We start from the raw sequence: 26,062 nt of genomic DNA, 5'->3' as shown, positions 1-26,062 counted from the left end.
AACGACATCAGCTGTATAGTTTACAAACATAAATTAATGTCCAATTTATGTTTTAAAAAACATATTATTAAATATTTGAGAATCACTACTTAAATGATTAAATACGACATATTTTATTGGCTTTTTCTTCAATATATATAATTTATTATATATAGGTACATATTATAGCTGTATAATTATGTTTAGGCCATTTATTATTTTATCGATATCCATGATTCATTACCATCGTGTCTTATTTATTAAGTGTTTCAAAATGGTTTACGCTAGGTATTTTGTTGTTTTTTTTACCATTGAGCATTAATACAATAAATTAATCAAAATCATAGTGAATCGCATTTATCTTTAAGTTATTCTCATATATTACATTTATTATATATAAAACGCGTTTGATTGGATAATAATTTTAAACATATTTTTTTTTTTATTTGATAGTTATACGTAAATAATAATAACGAAACTTAATTTTATATTCAATTTATATGTTGACGGATACCTATAATTCTAGAACTGTTAATAAAGCAATATTGTACACTTCAACAAGATCAAATAATAAGCAATTATTGGCAGTATTAAAACTGGCTGGTTATAACGAAAAATAATAAACGTATTTACATAAATGAGTACTATTTAAATATTTATTTTTTAAATGCAATGAAACATTAGAATAACGTAACATAACATAACACGACTAATATGTAAAATATGTATTTATTTTTATAATTATGTACTAATGCATTATACATATTTGAGAAAAATGTACTTCAAATACGACGTAGTGGATTATTTTTATTTAGGGGTTATAAACTATAAACTATTAGAAATTTAGTCAATTAATATTGTTTTGAATGAAAAATATAAGAAAAAAGAGTTATTATTAGAGAGTAAAATTTAAAATAATCGAGTTTTTTTTACAACGCTGTAGAAAGAAAAATATATATTTTATGTCCCAAGTCTTTGAAAACATAAGCATATGAATGATGACGGAGTGCAAAACGAATGTAGCATATCAACCGCATTTGTTATATCTATCTACTTATAAAATATTATTTTATTTTATTTATTGTTTAGAGCATGTTATGTTATCCGTAATTTATATCAATATATGTTCAATAACATACAACGTCTTTAACCTTTGATATTAAACAAATTGTTTAAAATTATTTTATACCACAAACAAATATTATTATTACTATTATTGTATAATATGTAATTTAACACAGCACATAATAAAGAATTCTATAACATTATTTTATAATTAAAAGATCCAGATGGAAGGCGGATAACAAGGGTTTATACACCAATTTTAACTCTCCTGAATTCCTAAAAGGAAGTGGAAAAGGATATGTTCAGGAAATCAGTTCATTTATAAACAGGAGAAAAGAGTTTTTTTGACACCACCGAAATGGATCGGAGATAAACGAAATGGCCTTTTATATATGTCCTTTACTTTCCCGTTCCTTCCTTCTCTCTCTCTATCTCTCTCTCTCGTCCATTTACACTCCTCGCATTCCTATATTCCTCTCTCCGCATCCACGAGGTCACTGGAATCTTGACGGATTTGTTGTTGTAGGTCTGGAAGAAAAACAGCGTACAGCTAGGGAAGCAATCGGACAGCGGCGTCGGTGGTTCTAGATTGACCGCGTAATGGATGGGAACCGACTGTTTTGCAATTGATGGGTTCCCTCTGACCAATGTCCCTTTCCCAACCGAGGTTTTCGGGATAAAAATCTACGACCATTTTTTCACCCCAACCCGGTACACACAATCGTGTAAGTATACGCGATTATGTACACTGTTATAAATACAGCTAGCGTGCATTTACCTCATCTTCGCCGATCTTCGTGTACGAAGTTGCGCAATCCTCGCACACCTTGAACTTGCATCCGAAGCACACCCGAGAGTAGTCGCCTTCTTTAAAGCTTTTCAAACAAACTCGGCAACCACCAGACCGGCATGCTGGTTGTTTGGCCATTTCTGGTTTAGATCTAAAACATTTAACACAGAAACATCAATATATAATAATGTTAAAATAAAACATATTTAAAAGTATGATGATACCCGTTTTACTTATAGATCGTATTAACAAAAAAATAAAAAATACTCAATAGCATACGAGGATTACAAATGGTTAAATATCGATGTGTTTTATTCTATTGAGTACTATAATAATTGTGTATGTTATAGATATAATTTCAATAAATCAATTTATATGTTTTAATCTAAATTTATACTAGTGAATGGATCATTATTATTATTATTATCAATCGTTAGTATACAGTATTATGTGTATAAGTACGGATAGGAATTTAAATGTATAAAAAATTTATAAAACATAAATATATTATTTCAATATATAGAAAAGGCATTCAATTATAATAGTGACAAAACTACGGTCATATTTTGTAGAATAAAATAAAATATCCGGAATTCTGCATAGGTAGTATTTTATCCATATAAATATAGATACTTCATACATCTTCTATATAATGTACATTATTTAGTTGATATATTAAAAAAAAAAAAAATAATTAATAATGAAAACATTATTTTTATTTATTAAGCAATTTTAATCAATTTCAAAGTATAATATTAAAAACACGGTTAAATTTACCTAAATCTAACTATAGTATATGTATGTAAACTTTTACAATGATAATTATTTTATATCAACCCTAAAAACATAAACTTCTAGTAAAAAGGAAACCCTAACAGAGTATAACCATATATTTACATAGGTACCGACTTAATCACCCTATCCATTAAATAATGTGTTTAGGTAATGGGTACATCTCCTCACTCCCTCTTTTTTTTATTTATTTATTTATTTTTTTTTACATAATTTAACTGCGTGTCACTCCTGTACACATAATTGCCACCTTTTCGTGATATAAATTAGCAACATTTGTTTTTAAGAAAAGGAGAATTTTCTGTTAAGGTTTGGAACAGTAACACAATTCCTTTGAAATCAAAAAAATTATTAAATATTAAATCACAAAAATAATGAATTTTATTACAAAATCATAATTTGTGAAGGATATATTTATATTTGACAGTATATTATGTTTTAAAAAAACAATATTAATTTACAGCGTAAAATTAATACATATGTAAATATTTAAACTAGTTGGGTGTAAAATATAAAACGCTGTAATCAAATGTATCGACGTAAATTTGATATGTATCAAGTTTAAATTAACCTTATATTTTTTTTCGAGAGCTGTTAAAAAAATATATATTTTAATGTTTTAAAAAATGTATTAGATGTGTCACTGAATTGTAAAAGCGTATTAATTTCACACGATTAATATATTCTATACAAATATATATATATATACACACACATTTAAAATAGGGCTTAATTTCATTTTAGTTTTAACTCTATTAAAATTCTGTCAAGTTGTCATTCTACAATTCCTGAAATCCTACTGATAAAGTCAACGCTGTTTTAATCATGGTATTACAGTTATAATTTTTTTTTTTTTTTTAATACAACTGTTTAGACAAATATTAAATGTTAATTACATTATATCTTTTATAGTTTTGTGATTACATAGAATATTATAGCACAAAACTATAAAAAAACATTTCACGCATAATTATATATATATATATAAATTATTTAAAGAATTATAGGAGTTAGAATTGCGTTCCAAAATCCATTTAAAATGTACATTTTAGACTTGTTATTTATATATATATTATGGTTGCGATGTGGGTAAGTATTTTTATATTTTATTTTATTTTTTTTTTGAGTTTACGGGCTCAATACTTGAGTCTTTAAAAAAGTTATGAATGCTGTCTGAAATTGTTTCCGTGTAAGATTTGTAGATATTTGTTGGTAACTGCGGGGGAAAAGTTATAGCTTAGCTCAAATTCAAGCTTAAGACGTATTTATCCGAGCAACCACTATAATTAGATACACATATTTATATTGATATTGAATTATACAAATATTATATTATATCATATTTATTAGTCACTAAAATAAACGAAAAGCGAAAACATAGAAATATGATGTAATAAATAATTATTTGGATCAGGACAGATATCATGGACAAAAATACAGCTGGTTATATTATTATGGAAATATAAAATTTTTCTAATATAAATATAACAGACAATAATATTGCGTTTTTTTTAATCGGAATAATTTAATTCAGTTAATTAAGTCTTAAATATATATCTATAATAAATATTACTATTCAAATTGGTATTGTCATATGGGATATCAGTGAAATATTCATAGAATGGAAGAACTACTGATAAACTATTTATTTTAAGTTTTTCAGATTTTTTTTTTTTTTTTTTTAATAGAAAAAAAATATATTGACAGAAAAATGTATTAGTTTTTGGTTTTATATCATAGTACATAATATGTGGTTGATTAAATATATTATATAATTGATAATCCTGAACAAAACTAAACGTGAATTTATAATTAACTCATAAATAATATATAATAATACGAGTACATATATTATACAACTACTATATTTATTACATTTTATCGTTTAAGTAGGTTTCTCTTATAAAAGCTTAAAAAAATTGAGGTATTTTCAATATCCTAATACTTTGATGTATTTATAGCACTCTATTAGTATATTATTGACATAATATATTTAAATATTGTAGTTTTAGTAGAAGTAAATGATTTGGGTGGTACTTAATTGATCTTTTCATTGTCAGTTAAACTACTGTGCCCAGTTAATCATATATACAGGAAATATTATTCCCTATTACAAACTTTATAGTTTTTTTCTCGGATTTTTTATGAGGGTACTAAGTAAATCGGTGAGTTATGGAATACCTGGTCTCTATTTGTATTGTTTCTTTATTTTTAATTATGCAATTTGCCACTTTGTATATTTCAAGTATTCAAAAATATAAATATATTTAATTTAACTGTACGCTATGTATATAATATGTCTACATGTCCAATTCACACATGTAATATGTATGTATGTATAGTTTATCGACTTTAATATTATTCATAACTATACCATACATTGTATGTGCATACTGTATCTACTCATGCCGTACAAAATATTTATTTTAACGTATACAAAATTTTATGATAATACTGTTTTTTGTTATTATTCAGATCATATGCGAATTGGACATACTTAATGAATAACCAAGTGTGTATAAATTGCATAATATAATATTAATAATGAACTGTCAGATTTAATTAACACTCTCTGAGCTGAATAAAAACATTATACTTATTACACTTGCACATTTGTTGATTAAATATGATCATGCCACTTTAAAGGAATGGAGCACACACATGGTGTACTTTTAGGCGAGTACATTATATTTAATTAATTAAACACATGTTTTCTATTTATTATTCTATATTTATAATCCGACTATACACGAATAATAATAATAATAATAACAATGGTTTATAAACTTTAGGAGATTTTTAATTTACTTTATACTAACGCTAAATAATTTAAAATACGTTTCCTGCCAATATATTATATCCAACCTATAACGATGATGTTAAAGTAGCAGCAGTTGGTCATTATTCTTATTCGTTATATTTTTTTGAATAAATATATATATATATATATATGAAGAATCAAAAGAAAAAAAATCACATATCATTGACTATTGTTACTAATGAACGGGTTTAAAAAAAAATAAAAATAACTAGACGTACCCCAATTAACAAAACAAAACATTTTATCAGAAACGAAGACAAAAAATATTGATACATTTTTATTTAAATCCTATCTTAGTGTTATATTAAATGAAAAAATACAGATTAGTAAAATTGATGATACTAGACGTCAAAATAAGATTTATATGTTACGAGTATATAGATACGTATGATAAGTATTTCCATTAATGTGATAATAATAATGTGACTAAGAATATTTTATGAATTTCAGAATTGAATTATTGGGAATAACTCACGGGTGTGTCACATTTTAAATAACGTCTGTGGTATTTCGATTTAACCATTTAAGGTAAAACGAAAAACGTATTGCCAAATTAATTATATTTACTATTTTGTGAAACATCGATAAATGTTATCATTTCGATATACCTAGTCATAATCTGTGTGCACCACTTTATTTATTTTTAAGTGAATACCTGCAAATAATCCTGCCTACAATTGTAGCCTAGCAGCTGTGTATACTATGAAACGGAAAACATTCAATAGGTAATGATTATTGTATGTGGTCTGTTTAATAAATATAATATATTTATTAAACATTATATATTATATAGAGTGTCCCATTGCGATATCTCCTGAACTAATGGAGATATCATAATTACTACAAATATTAGAGGTGTACCAATTAGATTAGGTTAAAAGTCAAAACTACCATTTTAATATGAATTCCCCTCAAACTATCTAGAGCAACATTCACCAGTTGACCTCAACCAAATATACCAGTTTCCGTCACATATTATTTATCTAAATGATTATAATAGGTATATAATACCGTGATCTATAAAATAGGGGAGGTAAATATTTAAATAATAAAGGATAAATACAATAATTATAAACAGCACACAATGTAATTTGTCAAAAAAGTAAAATAATACAAATGATAAAAATAATTTATATTTGCAACTATATATGTAAAGATATATACCTGGTAGGTATGTATTTTTTAACATAAAATTAAATTTTTACGCAGTGAATGTTTATGTTCGATGCCTAACCGATTATAAAAGTACCTTTTCATCTTCACTAAATAACAATAAATAGCTTTGAAATACACGACTTAAGTGTACATCGTCATTTAACACGCTTGTGTAACGCAATATTTGTAAAAAAAAGTGTAATTATTTAAAACTAATAAAATTTTACTCTTTCTACTATACACTTGTGTAATATTTTCCATGATGTGATTTTCGTCTACTACAATGTACCTAACAAAGTATACATTGTATTATATTATCATTTCTAGCAATCATAACACTATTAGATAATAAAGATATAATAAAATATGATAATAACACAAGTATAACATAATATAATAACATACCTACGCGATAAAGCCTCATCTATTGGCTATCGGCTATCCTTTTAGATAAGTCTAAAATTACACATTCTGGAAAATGCTCTCTTTTTACCAGGTAAACTATAATTATTAATACAATTTTTATATACTATGATAATTATTTATATATTTACTTCCCCTATTTTTGGATTTGTATATAATATGTGAGGGCAACTCGTACATTAGGTTGCGGGCAACTGGCACAATCGGTTGAGGGCAACTGGTATATTTTTAAAATGCCAAAAAATCCTGTTGAGGGCAACTGGTCAATACCCCAAACATTTTATATTTTAATGTTTCGGTAAAAAAGTTAAAAAAATATTTTTTTTTTTTATTTAGTTATTTTCAAAAAAGTTGAAGATAGCCGTTTTTCTGAGTTTATTTTTCTAAAAATATTGACGTTTCAACATTTTAATTTCATTAATCTCCTGATTTTTAATATTTTTATTTTTTATTTTTTTGAAAAAAACTGCTATCTGTACGAGCAGCAAGAGTGCTACATGTTTGATACATTTATACTACGTATCGTCTTAAATAATAATTCACAGTTTTTTTCGAAACTAGAAACATTTAAAAATCAGGAGATTAATGAAATTAAAATTTTAAAACGTCAGAAACATGAACTCTAAAAAACAACTATCTTCGAGTTTTTTTAAAAATAATTAAATAAAAAAATATTTTTTTTAACTTTTTTTACCTAAACATTAAAATAAAAAATATGAAATATTTGTAGTTCTTGTTCTTGTGAATCTTATTAAAACATCAGAATTTTTATATCTCCATTGTTCCAGGAGATATCACAATGAGTAAAACCTCACGGGACACTGTGACATAAAATATCAATGTATAAAAAGTAAAATACTGTGTTTAAACTAAAAGTATAAAAACGTGTACTCGACGCTCATTTGCTGTGTGGATAATCAATAATACCGTTAAACTATTTTTGTGCTTACCTAGAAGCATCGTAATAATACATGATAGAATATAATATGAACAATAATAAATATGCACATTTATGAAAGCTCGACCATCGTCGTAATAAAATTACAAATCTATAGGTAACGTATATAACATAATAAACCATTAATATAAAAACCAGAATTTTTAAAGTACTGAATAAAAAAAACACAATTTCACTATATACAATAGTGTATTAAATAAGAATTAACAAATCACTTTTTACATGAAATGCGTTCGCCGACATAGATTGATGAAAGATTCTTAAGCCAAACACGAATGTAATTATATTATTTTATATTGAAATGTTTGAATAATAATAATAATAATAATAATAAAAATCATTATAATATTATCTCTTTTGCCGTTATGGTGATTTACGGCAAAAGGGGAGAAAACGGAAATAAATTATTCATACAACCCCGGGGATATATATATTATACGTACACTATTCCGAGTAATGTCTAAACACTTTTCGACGTTTCTTTGAAAATCAAAGCGGTTTTCAATAAAATAAATTTTCTTTTAAACTAAATTGTATTATTACGTAGGTAATAATATGGGCGCGAGTTACTGTAAAATTCACTATAAATAGGTGTGCAATACACACTCGATACTCGTAAATCCAACGACTTAACGAATGATGTAGTTCCATACACTGCATGCCATCCGATGTATACACGGTTAAACGAATGCAGAACATAATATTATAATATATTGTCTGATATTTTATACTTGTGACATTATTTTAATAACCGACATATTTTATCGCTCGTCCCTTGCAGAAAAATAATGCACAGGCACAAAACACATTATTTATTATATTGATAGCTAATAATATCGAGAGAATACTACTGGCGTCGCGTACACTTTTTTTGTGAATAATTTCCGTCCAGGGTAAGTTCAGACCCGAAAAGGGATAGTTGTACCCAGCATATTTTTAAATTGATGTGTTTAGTATTCAATGCGTCCAACGTTATAAAATAATAATTTAATAATCGTCCAAAATCGTAGTATCAAAAATAATATTAGTTAAACGTTACAAATACACAATTAAAGTTTTTAATTAAGTTATTTGTTTTTATTAAAATTAATATAACACATTTGTTTATTTGATTATATTATTTAATAATAATGCGTCAAATAATTAATTCGGTAAGTAACTACCTACTCGGTCAGAAATCCAAATACCGTATTACAAAAGTTAAACTGAAAAAAATCTATCATTTGAGATTCAACTAGTTTTTCACTTCAATATAATGACACTTTGCCAAATATTTAATTATCACTGTTATAATAAAGTAAAATAAAATCTTAGGTTTCTTTAAACACAAATTTTACCCGATGAGAATGTAAAACTTTGCTTAGGAATCAAATTTAATCTGTAGAGTTACTTAAATCGAGTATATAGAACCTTATATGTACACAATTATGATACCAAATATAGTATAGGTAATAATTTAAATGAAAAATAGAATCAGCTTTCATTAAGTAAAAGAAATTCTTTCTTAACCTTTATCTGAATCAATAGAATCAATAATAATGTCGATATCGTGAAACTTGCGATATTGGAAAAATTTGAACGACAAATATATTTTAAATTATGTCATTAGCAATCATGAATATTTATCATAGAAATCTTCTTTTTGCGATAGCATACGAATTAATATCAAAATTGTGTATCGATGATATTATATAATTATAATACGATATAATAGATTAAATATCATGTCTGGGAATTTTTTTTTTAATTATCAAATAGTAATGAAAAAACACTAATGATTCTTCCAATACAATAAAAGTTGTGTATTAAGTAGGTATATAATATATTTGTATATAAATTATAATCGCCGTGATCCACATCACCGTCGTTATAGATAGATTCTTAAACTCAACTATAACTTTACTTTGAATAAGCTTTATATTATCTTAATAAATACGAAATACTGTAGGTACTGCGTAAATTATCATAACACTATCATTTTTTTAATAATACATATTTCATCAAATCAATAATATTATAGCCATACCATGGCTATCTATAGCATTAAAAGAGTGACTACACGCATATACAATAAATATATTTATAATTAAGTCTAATTCCATACCTATCATATAATTGGTTATAGTTTTCAAGTATAATTAAGTATTATTAAACTAATTGCAATATAACCAAACGTATATCAAACAAAAACTTTTTTGAAACTATTAAATATTCGATTTAGAATATTTGCACACGCTATATTAGATGTGTTTAAATACATTAACTTTAGTAGATAATTTACTGATAAACCATAGAGTAATTGATTTTAAGGTAAATGATTTTTCACGATGAATATTATTTAACTATCTCTAAATAAAGTTTTAAATATTTTCACATTTATTTCAGTAATTGAACACGTTCTATCATATAATTTAGTTCATGAAATAAAAACAGTATTTCTAATAGACCTGTGTTTGCATTACACAGCAATACATACATTATACATCAATATGGAATCAGCTGAACGAATAAACAAAAAAAAAAGGTACATAGGCATTTATACCCTTTACAATATACATAACATACAACAATTCACTGAGATTCTGTAGTTTCAGGTTTCGGGGTTTTTTTTTTCTTTTTTTTTTTTTTTGTACAGTGCTTTCGTTGACTGCACGGGCTATCTATTACAAAATGTATGATAGTTACACTACTTTACAGTACTGCATTTTTATTACCTGTATGACCACTAATTCACCAAATTTAATATATATTATTGAGTTTAAATATGCTATGACACATCGTGACCAATTTTAAGTATTTATAAAGCTATCGATAATATAGATAGGAATTAATATGCACCTAAATGAAAAAGTGATGTGATGAACCATTTAACATTAAAATGGTTAGGTTAGATAACGTAATAAAAAAAAATAAAACCACAACATTTAAAATATTATATTTTAACAAAATAATATAAGAATAAAATGATACTTTATTAGTTTATTCCATAATATATACGTAGTTTTCGAGACTTAGAGTATTAACTTTCTATCTATATCCTTAAGAACAAAACTTGCCTTACGATTTTAATTAATTTTTACCCTAATTTGAAAAGAATGAAAAACATAAATTAATGTTTATCAATTTACACCTTTTTTCACCAGGTTTACCAAATTTCTCATTTCTTTATTAAATATTTAATTAATATTGATAAAAACAAGTCTAATAAGTCTAATTCGTATATTCTTAGAAAATATGTACCATTGGAGAACATTGATTTTTTTATAATTAAATTAAAAAAACATGTGTGTGAAATATGTGCGTTCAATATGGTACCGTTTACGTTATTTTATTATTATAATACAAATTCTTATTATCGAGTCACGAACTACCTATTTATTAAGTTACACATTATACTCGGAAGCACGTTTTTGTAACTCATACTTTTGTGAATATTATTATTATATTACGTATGTATAAACTTTTAATTCGTTAAACTTAATAATTTCGTTTATAATAGATATAACTATAGATAAATGTTCTCCGACTATAATTAATCGGTAAAATATTTAATATACTAATATGTTATAACATCAATTAAATTTATAAGCTTTGAATCGTAAAGCGCATATTAAATTAATTATTTATCCTTGTCTAAAATGATAATATTGTCCATATAGATCATTTGTATTACTAAGGTTTAGAATTGATAACCAAGCAAATAGTATAAACATTGTTGAAAAAAACATTACAATAAATGCCATCATAATATTTAATTCGATAAAAAGTAAAACACTATCTAATTAAATGTATTTCAAACATATATTACAATATGGTATGTGTAATAAAATTATATATATAATATTTTATTATTCTCTACTCAAAAGAAGCACTACATCGTCAGGTTACATTAAATTTATACATAAAACCCTAAAGTTTATATATTATAATCCTTAAATATAAACAAGTGGAATTTTTAAATACTAAACGTGACGTTACATTAAAAAAAGAAGATTATCAATAATCATAATCCTATTTTAACTTGATTAAATTATGTTACTATTTAGATACTGCATATTATAAAAAGCAATTTAAATAAATAATTTACATTAGTTAAAATAAAATCAATATATTTTATTTATTTGTATTGAATATCTATCATATACCCATATTAAAAACAGCGAGAAAAAATAAAATTAATTTATTTACAAATGCATTTTTATGTAACAATTATTGCTTTATATTTAAAATACTTATAAACACAAATAAAATCTTTTAACTTCTAACATAATTTCACTTTCCACCATATCAATCAAGTTTCAGAATTAAGAAATTAGGTAAGTATTAATTGACGTCATTTTACTTAAATTAATTTAATAATACAAATATACTATACTACTTAAATCAATTCAAAATATGTATTTAACATTAATTGATTTAAGCAAAAAAATTGATTAATATACATCTAAAGTGTATCGCGATAAGATTATATTGCATTTTAAATTATATAATTACATTTATAATGAATTGAGCTGACCAATTATTTTATTTAATTCTTTTAAGTGACATTTTAAACCCAAAGTTGTGGTCTGAATAAAAAAAAAATACCCAGCATTTAAATGCCATTAAGATAGAATATCTCTAGTGAGCGTTATAACAGTTTTTTCTAAACACATTCAAAATATTCAAACGAATTGAAATTTAAATATAATTTATATATTTATTTTTTAAATCATAATAATGGTAAAAAGTTAAAAGTAATAAGAAAAGTTTTGGATGATAATACTAAAAGTAGTAAAGAAAGTAATCAACTAGTCCCTATTTGCATATAATTTGTAAAAAAAAATATAAAATTTAATCTTAAGTTTTCAATTTTGCAAATACATTTTTCTATTTTTTTTTCACATTGTTTTTAACTTAACACTTTAATATGCAATGATAAGACAACTTATGTAATCATTCAAAAATAAAAATAAATCAATACAAAATTGTATTCTAGTTATTCCAATATTTTATGTTTTTGAAGATCTTAAGATAAAGAAAAATGTACTATTTTTTAGTTAACAATCGTTTTGTAAAATTTCATTTTAGTTTTTATCAAAATAGCATAATAATAATTATATTTCAAGTTTTTATTTTTATTTATTTTTTTAAATTTAATCCATAGATTTACAATTTCCGTTACAGGGAATAATATGTCTCATTGTGAATTATGGATATAGTTTCACTGAGTTGTAAAAACAGTAATTCGAATAAAAAGATTATTACGGATATTATGAGTTAGTTATATTTTTAAATAGTATTTTGTTTGTTAAGAACGACGAACGACAATGTATTTTGAGTTCTAAAAAATGGTAAGTATGCGAGTGTATAATATATTATATTATTTTTATTATAAGCCAAGACTAATCAACAGTAATGCACTGCAGTAAATCACTTAGAAATTATTCAATTTTAATAAAATGCGTAATTTATTATACAGCTTTGAAAATAGCTAGATTGATATTGACAACATCTAATAATAAAGTGTAATGTATACGAATTCATTTACTGGAAAAATAGATAACGAAAAAACCAAAACGAAAATGGTAACTTATTAGATTATATTTGAATACATCATTCTGCCTATGTATTACCGATATTATACATCATAAGACGGACGATACCTCGGAAAAGTTTTAAAAGCCTAGAGCCTAGAAAACTCAAAAAAAAAAATAATTAATCAAATTCTTAAAATCATTTAAAATATATTATAAATGTTGTATTTGATATTATTTTGTATATAATAAATATTTTAATATATGATTTTAACCATAATTGTATCTATCATATTATTATTTACGTTTTTTTTGAGACAAAAAAAATACACCGACAATTAATATACATTTTTTAAAACTGCCAAAAATAAAACATATTAAATGTTATCTTTATTATTTTGTTCACTGATAATCATTTTATATTTTCATAATACTCACTATAAATATTTCAACACTATTATCGAATGTGATATTAACAACGAAATATTTTTTTTCACAAATATTAAATTTATAGTTGTTTTTAAATATACACATATATTGTATTTATAAATTAATAATAAATTATACTTTCAGAATTACCATTAAACAATATTCTAACATTTTACCAACTAATATTTTTACAAAATTCTCGACAGTCAAGCGTATTTCATTTACCTGAATTTAATGAAGTGATGAAATAATGAATACTTGTTGTACTATCTATATTTTATCTTGCCAACTATATTATATGGTATACAAAAAAATTACAGGTTAATCATAAATAATTATACCCTCAATTTTAATAGTTAAAAGTAAAAACACCAATAAAATATTTTGGTAAGACTTACAATCGGTAAACTTAATACATGAGCATGATAATTTTCTGCCAAATGATGTGGATACTCGAAAACTAATTTTTCAAATTGTTTTTGAAAAAATTATACGGTTATTATTTATATATATTTTTTTTAAGTAATTTTTATACTATATAAATGTGATTACGCCAAAACTGTTATTCCAAAATGTCTTTGGTCCTTTATAAAATTATGAAGATGTATTCTTTAATATGCGTAATGTTAAGGTTTATTATATAATAATCGTCTCGTCTGAATAAAGAATGCCATTGAAACAAGTTTCCTTTCTTTTTAAATTTGATCACGTGGGATGTGACATTTAAACTCTTTCCTCAATTCCTCAATCATACGCATGTCTATCATCTTACATTTTTCATTCATCCATATATAAATATATATATATATTACGATGGCAATCGATATACATTCACGCACACACATACATAATATATAGTATAATATACATTATACAATATATATATATATTAACTCTATATTACACTGAAATTAATCGATTGACATTCGTAGTGGTGGTATAATAGTTGAAGATATTATATATTATGATGGGAGGGAAGGCCGTCGTATCCGTCGAATTATCGAATAATATGTATTCGAGGAGGACCAAGAGGGGACTGAGATATTGTCGGTCGAAGACGGTGGCATTTTAATGCGAACGAGGCATATTTGCCAATCCCACCGGCATTATTAAAATTTGAAATAGACCAACCCTTCTCTGACGTCTACCACGATGATACTCGACCAACCCTAAGCACATAATCGAGTTTAGCTTCATCTCCTCTCATTTCATTTTTTTTTTTTTTTTTTTAATAAAGTTCGACATTCCATACCTTTCTCCGCGTGGATCGTTTATTAAAAGACATTTATCCCCACACGTCGTTATATTATAGAGTATGACGAGCCAAGAATCTAACGAAGCCATACAAATATAATAATGCGTCATCAAAATAGAATTACACTGGCCTGAGTTTTTATTATTTTTATAATATAGATACTACTATATAGCTGAGAATTAAAAATAATAATATGCCAGCTAACTAGGATTATTCCTTAGTAACAATATTATAATAGGTTAGATAGGTACCCAAGATATATGATACAATTTGACACTTGATGTTAGGTTAGAAATTATTGTAAGGTCATAATTATTATAATTTATCAATTCAAAATTCTATATTAGTCATGGTTAGGTTTTATTTATTTTATTTTTAATTCAAACATAATAATTAATGTCGATTTTGTATATAACACCGATTTGGCAATGTTTCTCTGTATACCCTATACCCTATAAGTTGTTTGACATATTTTATGAAACCAAAAGTTTTTATTGGTACTATAATAATGCACATACGTTTACCATTTTAAGACCAATATTCATATATTACTGAAATTAAATAATAGATTGATACGATCATTATTCACAAAATATCAGTGATAAAATGTTATTTTTTTAAAAAAATGAAATAAATTTACAAAATGTCTGTATTAAAAATATTATAATGATTATATGAACTTAACTTTGAGACATTGATCAGGAAAGTTATTCAGTGATAGGACCCTTTTTGACGAGATTCACTAGGCGAATAGGTGGTGATATTATTAAAAATTGAAAATTTATTTAAAAAAAAAGTCTTACTGTATTATTTATTAAGTCGAACTAATTAAATTAAATTTAAACCGAGATTTAATATTATATTACAGTTACACAAAATTGTTTCTTTTATCCAGCTAGTATTCAAACTATGGTTATACCATCGCATTTATACTCTACCATCTTTGTATCAACAGAAACTAATTTGTCTTTTCTCAGTAAAACTTTTAGTATGCTTTTAAAATTTTCTGCGATCCTGGTTTATTTTAATTTTTCAGCATTCGGATTATTTATTTATCTAATTTAATTATAAAGCGAGTACCCAAAAACACACAAAAGCGTACAAACACTTACGAACTATATGATTGCAATTCATTACTCATAACTCATATACATTAATAAAAACAGCTATATTTTTTTCTAAAATTAAATAATCATATATTTTATGACTATTTATGGGTAGACAAACATCGGTTGAAATATTAAAACATATTAATAAAGCCAATATTGTAATTCTATTGTACCTATGGTAAATGTATTCATTTTTATGAAAATGGTAGATCACGTTTCATACTAGTAAAGTTGGTTTTAAATTGTATAAACTGCGAGAACTTATATTTTACATAAGATAATAAATAATAATTATGTGCATGAAAGTCTTGCAGACAAACTTAATTATGAGGTAAATTTCAGTTAAACTGACTACGAATTAAATTTTACTAAATTATTCATAGTGTGTGAATCTAATAAGTTGATTTCCGATAAAAGACTATACAAAATGACCTTAGGGATTTAACTAATGGATTTTTCACGTAGAAAACGTATAACTGTTAAGTACTGTATGATTATTAAATTAGTTCTAAGCTCTAATCTGTTTCTAACTATCTATGTTTGTTTATTTTAAATGTAACATTCATAATATATTTACATTAATGTTTAGGTTATTTATACAATTTGGATATGAAATATCACAAAATTATAGTAGTTAAAAATATACACATTATATATTACGGATATAAATTAAAAACTTATGAAACTGAAATATATTATATAGTCTTCATTGCGATAATCATTAGATACTATTTAATCGATTAATAATTTCTAAATAAATTATTATATACAAAATAAATTTATTGATTATTTTAAATAAATAAACCTAAACCAAAAAAAAATTACATACTTAGTATACTATCAATAAAAACTATTTTGTTTGAGTTTCGAGTGAAAACTATTCAAATATAAAAAATGTAGAAGATACTACACATTTTTTTCCGTCAAAACGCTATCGGCAAATAAACGAAAACTTTTTTTTTGTATTTTCCTCCTAGCAAATTCACACCAGTATCGTGAATCCGGGATACTAAATAGTTAGACAGGTAGGTAGGTAAGTAGTTAACAATAAGGAAAATTAAAAGTTTAGTCACCGGGGAATAACGTAAAAGTTTTTTATGTACATTGTTTGTAATAATAAACAATGTGGTACAGTTATTGTTTATTGGTATACAGAGTGATTTTTTTTAACTTTTAATATTCATTCAATCATCTCAAATCACAAAAAGAATTAATGTTTTTATTTAAAATGTTGAAGTAAATTACAAGAGATCAATTTAAAAAAAAAATTATTTTATCTTCATGAGTTATTAAAATCTTTATTTATGTAAGAAGTTAAAAAAAAACTAACTATACTTTTTGAAATTTGATTTTAATTTATCGAAATTTTTCAAATACGATTTTGCTTTAGAATATTAAATTCAAAAAAAAATTTGTCAAAAATAATCAAAATAAATATGTGTCAATAATGAAAAATATTAAAATATAATTTATTTTTAAGCAATTTAATTTTCTAATGACTTTAGATAATAGTAGATAATAAAGAAAAAATATTTAAAAAAAACTTAAATATTATTCAAGATGGTAAATTTTTACTGATAAAAAAAATACCCTATATATGACAACGTTCTATAATAATAATAGCCGCAGTATAAACCTCAAGGGTACAACAATGACGTATTTCATCAAAGAAAAATAAAGATTATGCGAAAAAGGTGGTTTTAATATGTGAGCTTGTGTTATACCTCTCAAATTATAATACTGATATTTCCATATCAAAAATCTAGAAGTAACGATTTTTGAAAAAGAGGTTAGGTTTCCAAAAATCAAAATGAACATATTAATTTTAATTATAACAAATTATAATAATTGTATACTACTGATCGAATAAAACTGTTGATACATGGGCAATGATAAACCTGTAATGTTAGTCTATGATTGCTACTTATAATATTATCAATAAGTTTACATCGTGTATTTTAATTATCTACCGAACCTAGATACTAGGCATCTAGTACTTTAAGGTAAAAAAAGAGTAATTTTACCTATATAAAGTAGGTTTTAATTTTTAATAATTATCAATAATATTATACATAAAATAAAATTATATTTAATTTTAATCATAAACAAAAATATTAAATATTAACAACCCTTCTCCCAGGAAAAAACCGTGTCTACACCTTATTGTAACATTTTCACTTTAAAGCACGATTCGTAATTTTATTTTTATTAAGAAAAACATTAATTCCCGTGTTGGCCAAAAATACTGGCGTAGCGACAACATTATGTACAGCCAAATAATAAAATTAAGTGAACAACCGACATCGTTAATTAATTATGTACACTATATACATTAGTATTGTTCTTGGTTAATTTTGTCATTGCGAATAATTTGAATTACACAAAGAATTGTATTTGATACTGTTATAATACTAAATTATCTACAATTTTTTTATGCTGCTGGATAAATTTAAATGTATTTAGTGAATACGCCTAGCACGTATATGGAACTATCACCCAAATTAATCAAATAAGTAGATTAATAAGTAGAGTAATTTTAATTTTTTTTTTGTGTTAACAAGAAGTTATACTTATATATATCAACAATTAAAATTTACAAAATATAGATAATTAACTAAAATAAACAGAAAAATAATTTTGATTATACTGTAGTGGTGTATGGTATTCGACAAAATATAAAATCAAAGAAAATTAATGAACTGGTATATTAATATAATAATAATATTAAAAACTAAAAAAAAAAACAATATTAATATAATATGATATATTTTTATGTAAACAGTGAAAAGGAATTAATGACCAGAAAGAAATATTCGATTACGACGTTTTAACAATTGATTAGTAGGGAAATAATTTATAAGTGAAACTGTGACCACGTGTTCTTTTGATTAAAAATGTTATTTATCGAATGATACATTTTATGGTGCTTGAGAATACTGTATCCTAAATGTATTTAGGACATAATCTATGGCTGGAAGTGTAGTTACCCCCTGCATAAGTCCTAATCTAACCTAACCTAACCTTGGGTTGCTTTTTTTTTTGAGATACGAGTCCAGAAATTGAATCTCACCATACTTCACTCAGCAAGAAACATGATCGCAGTAATTTGATGTGTATCCATAGTTTTGACAACTATGACACTGTGGTTTACCACTCAACATTTTATAAGATTATTCTAGTATTATTATCGTGTTCAATATTACCAGAATAAACTTGTGTTATTGTTAGCTCATTTGAGATTATCAGAAAAAATAAGTACCTATATTATAATGGATGAGTATTATTTTTTTTTTTTTTTTTTTTTGGTTTATAATGCGATAACGCGTTAAACAGGATTCAAACTCAGTTCTCATGACGAAATGGTGAAATGGTTAACTCTCAGGATTGAGAATAAAGTAAAGCAAATTTCTTAATAACTCTATAGATCATAACGTTGATAAAAGTAATACATGACAGGTGACATCAAGCATTGAAATTGACTACGTGAGCCATGCTAGTAGATTCATAGCTTAAGATTACTTGAGGGCAAATAATCATATATTATGAGGACATCGACTTACATGTGAAACCCGTGAGTTTTCTAACGTGTTATTGAAAGCGGTATAATTAGTTATTTTTAATTTTACCATTTACTTTATTGGGATGTGTTGATCCATATCAACTGATAACTTAAACAAGTTATCGGAAATGTTTGCACCGTTCTTCATAGTTGTTAACATGGTGAACTGAAATGTCTGTTGTGTTTTGTGTTTTGTATCATTGTAAAATATTAGTGAGTTAGGTCTCATGTTATGACGACAGCGTCCATTTAGATTTAATGGTTTTATGAGACGAAAATAACTTAAATATGGCAAATTGCTTTTGTTTTGATAGTTATTGATTTCTGTCGTTTTTATTTTATTTTCATTTTTGGTGCCCATAAGCTAAACTTGTTGTAAGGCATGATGCAATATAAGAATCGATAGATCTTACAAATTAGCAAGTACGAAGCGTGTAAAACAGACATGTAGATTACTTATTGGCCGATTTACACGAATTAAACTAGGTATTATGTTATTGTACAATAATAATCGGACGAATATTACTATTTACAATACTAAATTGATTTATTTAGAATTTAGATAATTGCAAAGTAAAAATTCAGTCATTGATGCTTTAAAGTTTTAAAATTTTAAATACGTGACACAATACTATTGTACAATTAAATAGTTTTACTATGTTTATATACAACTTAATTTTAACACATTTTTATAATTAAATAAAATATTATTTTAATAATATTAATAATATATTATAATGATAATATCATTCTAACTTAAAATATGACTTCATAGAGTTTTAAAATTCTAAAATTAAAAGATATTTTACACTAAAATATTGGTACATTGTTTTAAATATATTTCATTTAGATTTTGTTATTAAATATTTTTTTAAAGTAAAATTATGTTTTTATTATTTTCCGAATTTTATCTCGACATAAATCATATTATTATATTACCCTGAAAGGTTTTTGTTTGCTGAGTTTAAATGTGCTTACGTACATATTTATAATATGTGTATAATGCTACACTGCTGGCATTATTTCAACAATATAAGTGTAGATTTAGGAAAAATATTATTTAATAAGAATAAAAAAATATAACCTAAATAATTAATCAATTAATATTAGATAACTTTTAATTTATCAGAAAATCATTGCTAAAACAGTGTGTGATAACAAAAACAAAATGATACACTCATAATTTAATATTAGGACAATAGACATGCTACTATATTACATAACCTTTGCGCCGTGTTACAGAATTCAAAACTATTTTAGTATAAAAAAATATTCTATTTATACTATTATATTATATTAAATTATACTGTGTTACAATATTATGAGGTACCTACCATGAAACATTTTTTATTTTGTTTTCACTTTACCAACTAATAATGTACCTATAGTACAAGTTAGGCTACAATAATAGATCCGGTGTGTTATTTTTTTTGATAAAGAATAGAATAATCTGGTATCAGATGTTGTTTTTCGATTCCAATAGATGTTCCTTTTATTCTGTGATGTAGAAATTGCAAGGTTGATTGATCACTCCCATGTTAAAATAATTAATGTGTTCTACTATTATGCCTTTAATGGTAAATGTCTGTAGTTCCATCCATTACACATAGGCGCAGGTTGTTTTATTTATTCATTAAGTGAATGTACGTTAGTATGGAATGTCCTACACGCTTATGCCATTTCCCACGATGGAAATTTCTTCTCGGCCAATGATCGTTGCGTTTTTGATCCATTTTAGATACCAAGCGAAGCGATAAGCACTGTATTTGTTTTACAGAAACCGAATATAAGTATATTTATTTTTATTATTTTTTCTACTAACACTTTTCGGGTAAATTGAGTAGTGAAAAGATCTTACTAATTCAACATTACTCTAGACTTAAAATCAAAAAAATGTAGATGCAACTTTAAAAGGTCAATTTTTGATTTCCCTAAGATATTTTATTTTTTCTAGTTAAATTTAAAAAAATATCCTCTAACCATTGAACAATTTCATAAAAATATAATATCAAGCGTGGTTTTAACTGAACTCTGTTTAGAATTATTTTTAATATTGCATTGATATTATTTTTTATTTATTATCCAAACACGTCATTTTTCACTGCATAGAAAAACATTTGTAGATAACAATCACATACTCAGTTTATGCATTCAGTTTTTTTTTTTTTTATGTAGAATATATATTTAGAACTCGTGAGTAATACTACATAATACGTGATATAATGCATGCATTTTTATTTGTTACTTAATGATACAATTATTTACCAGCTCGTAATATAGTAGATTGCACAATTCATTATACATTTATGTTTTTAATAATTATTAAAGGTAAAAATATAATTATTAACTTTAAAATTTCATATACGAATAAAATAATTATATTTATTTACCCACTAGCCACCATGTATTATTTATTTATTTATTCTTTAAAATAGTGCATATTACAGTAAACCATATCATGGCTATGAATATTATAACTCTTTATTAATTTGTTTTTTGGAAACAATTTATTTTACAATTTATAGTTATGAAAAATAGTAGACGAGTGTTTTCTCTTTTATATCGTTTAATATGGGGAAAACAAGAGTGGCCTTCAAGTATATATTAAAAGTTATTAATTATAATTTATAATCAACCGAATCGTATTAACACGGACGAAATTCAATTCACGGAACAATAATATTATACTAAATATTTGGTACTCTAAAACCGTTTCTAATATTTACTTTCCAAGATGACAAAACACTTCAATATGTTAAAAGTCATATTTAAGTGTTTTGTTCCTAATGGATTTTTTAGTATGATATCAATACTGCTAATAGTGAATTTTTATCCATTTCCAGAGAACTGATCGGTCTACAATTATAGTTGTAGTATTTTTGAGAATAAAGATAAAAATAATAATAAACTGGCTCTTATAGTTCCTTAGAGAAATCTTGACTTTAAAAAGCACCCGTCTCAAAAACACTATATTATTACAAAACTAACACACATTGGGTATACTATGTGACTTAAATAAATTGCTTTAAATTGCCTTTATAATCTGTTGGTTTATTATATTATGGGTGTTGTTATAACTTTGAAATTCAAAGCTATTATCATAAAATTGAATAAAACAGCTACAATGAAATATATTTTGAATTTTTATTAAGACTATTATTATTATTATTATTATTATTATTAGTTTAAAGAAAAATAATGAGCATATTTCTCGATTTTATAATACGCATTTTAAAATATAATTTTCCATTATACGCATCCATGGTCTCAATTTTAAACTGGATGGCATTGCATAATATTTTAAAGCTTTTTTTTCTAGTATTCATTAGTAGAATAATAAATAATTATATTTATGCTAAATTTTATGCAGGAAACCAGGAACTTATTATAACTATATGATAGTATTATTTTTTAAATGTTATTAAAACTTTATTATCAAATTTTATAGAATGAAAATATTGTACAGTTAAATTAAATAAATTTTATAAATTGGCTATAATTTTTATTTTGGTCTTTTAGAATCGAATCAATATTTACGCTCGTAATTAAGAATGTACGCGTAACATTAGTAGATCAATACAAATATTTGTTCAAAGCTAATGAAACCAAATATAAATAAATAATTTCTGTGTAAATACTATTCCTAACTAAAATAAAAATTATATTTTTATATTTTTGTATAAAGAAAAATATACATGTAATTTAATATCAATTTATATGTATATACGTGTACTGTATAAAAATCTTATCTATATCTTAAGTAATATAAAAATATATATATATATATATATATTAACAGCCGTCATTTTATATAATCCTTAGATTGTTTTTAAAATAGTATGTTCATTACTAATGAACCATTATGGTATAATATTCCGCCCTTTTATAAATCATGTTTGTCCAAATGTTAAAAAGTATAGTTATTTACTCTATATTTTCTTGAACATAGATTGTGATAATTTATTAGTTCAGATAATCGTATTAAGTACAACGTAATTTATTATACATTTATTTATATTTGTTTTTAAGTAAAAACAAAGTTACTGTATAAAATATAACACATAATATGTATAATTTGAATAGTAATAAGTATATTACGAGACCTATGAGGTCGCACATTTATGTTATTTTTTCCTAAGTCCTACCCAGCCCAACTCATCTTATTTTTGTCTGAAATTCGTAAGATCTAAAGTGCTAAAAGAATAAAGATTCATTGTTCACTCTCTGGTTGCATTTATACCATTATGCCCATCATTTGTAGTAGGTACAGAAATTATATTATTATTTTTATTTTTTTTCAAATTTACGTATTACATATTATTACATTTTGGATACACCATTGTACAGTTTAATAGACATAAAGCAAATAAATCATTTATTTTTACATTTTTTTATACAACATTACAATTTATTATTAACTGTTTTTTAGCTCTAACCTGATCCTAAAATCGTTCAGATAAGTCTTGTGAGAGTCTATAAATAGTAATTATATATATAAATAGTAAAGATTAATTTAGTAATGCAATTGAAAACTCTTAGATCAACTTTTTTTTTCCGATTTATTTCAATTAAAATTATTTTAATAATAAATATTATTATTTTTTAATATTACACAATTTAATTGTATTAAATTGTGTTGTGTAAGCTAATTATTAGTTTTAACAATTAGTTATTAAAAAAATACATAACAAAAACGTTACCTATATAACTTGAAACTGACTTGAAAATAAATTTAATAAAGCACTATCATTGTATTATATTAATAATAATAATATATCATTAATTACAACTAATATAATAAAAATGAAACATTTTAATAGCGCATATTTGTATAACAAATTTAAAGAATATCAAACGCATTATGATTATTTTATGAATATGGCTTCAATAAAATGATATGCAAAAAACTTATGTGCTATTTAAATTTAAGTATAAATTATTCACAAATATAAAACTAGAGCAAAATATTTAATGCAATAAAACATAATCATTTATTCAATATATCTATGAATTATTAACATTTTACTAATAAACACGTTAGAATGGTTATCATAAAGTATACGTAAATGATTTATACTTTTTAATACAACATTAAAAAATAATATGCTAAAAATTATATAAAATAAAAATATAATTGACAAATCAATTCTCAAATGTTAAGTCTGCATTATTTTGTAAGTAAAAAACATTGAATTCGTGCAATAATATACAAATAATTAATGTACTCATCAATGACATACCGCAATTCCTAAAATGTTTTATAACCATTTTAATTTTTAATCACTGACGTAAATAATTTATGCCTTTTCTGAGTCCTGAATACCAATTTTGTATGATAAGCCGAATAATATTTGGCCTTATAAATTTGCTATTTAAGTATTTTTTGGTAAATAATAATACATTAATAATTCTTCTTAATTTTCCTAAGGCTGAAAGATATTTATTTACAACATTGATAAGTGGAACGTTAATACATTGCTTTAAAATTAATGATATATTACGCTTTTTTAATTGTCTTTGTAAAATAATTATGAATTAATAAGTACAGGTATATTTAATATTCACATAATATAGATATCATGGATTTATAAGTATGATATATCAATTTCATGTAATCTATAAAAAATAAGTAAATATATTCAAAGACGGATTTCAAAATAAGCTGAAAAATAAACATTATTTAAATAGTGTGAAAATGATAATGAGAACATTATTTTTGGTGGTAAAATTGCGTAGACAACATAACATGAATATATTGTTTTGTGTATATAATATTTTATGTAAATTTTATTGAATTTTTAATGTTAAGTAATTTTTTTTAATCAAGTTTAATTTATATGCCAAAATGAGCTTTACATCAAAATGGCCACACCAAAATATTCTGTTTATACACGCAAATACGTAAATATTTCGTGTTCATAGAGAAGACGATAGAACTTTGCGTGACTTCAACAAAAAATGCCCTAGCATAGATAGTAATATTATAAACATCAACCATGTACTGTTGTAATGAATAACGTCAGTTTGTGGATCCCTTCTTTGAAATGTTTACTATTGTTCTCATTCTATATTACTGTTAATAACAACAAGATATAATTTTAGCCGACTTAATTCAACGTAATACCTTTTGATTGGCGGTGAGTGCTAATTATATTTTGACCAGCCAACATTAAATACACCAAATACATAAGATATAGGCACAATCTTAAGA

At 24.2% G+C, this 26,062-nt stretch overlaps 1 protein-coding gene across 2 annotated transcripts in view; it reads right to left on the bottom strand.

Annotated features, from left to right (window-relative positions):
• The window catches only part of LOC113553652 (regulating synaptic membrane exocytosis protein 1), a 186,865-nt gene that overhangs the window by 77,513 nt on the left and 83,290 nt on the right, over nt 1–26,062 (bottom strand). For both annotated transcript variants that reach the window (XM_026957101.1, XM_026957100.1), the window contains exon 5: nt 1,823–1,985. In XM_026957101.1, coding sequence (XP_026812902.1) covers nt 1,823–1,985 — 163 coding nt within the window. The remainder of the gene's footprint in view (nt 1–1,822; nt 1,986–26,062) is intronic.

Source organism: Rhopalosiphum maidis, chromosome 2 (genome assembly GCF_003676215.2).
Source record: "Rhopalosiphum maidis isolate BTI-1 chromosome 2, ASM367621v3, whole genome shotgun sequence".
In the NCBI taxonomy this organism is placed as follows: domain Eukaryota; kingdom Metazoa; phylum Arthropoda; class Insecta; order Hemiptera; family Aphididae; genus Rhopalosiphum; species Rhopalosiphum maidis.
This window is presented reverse-complemented; position numbering and strand designations above follow the sequence as displayed.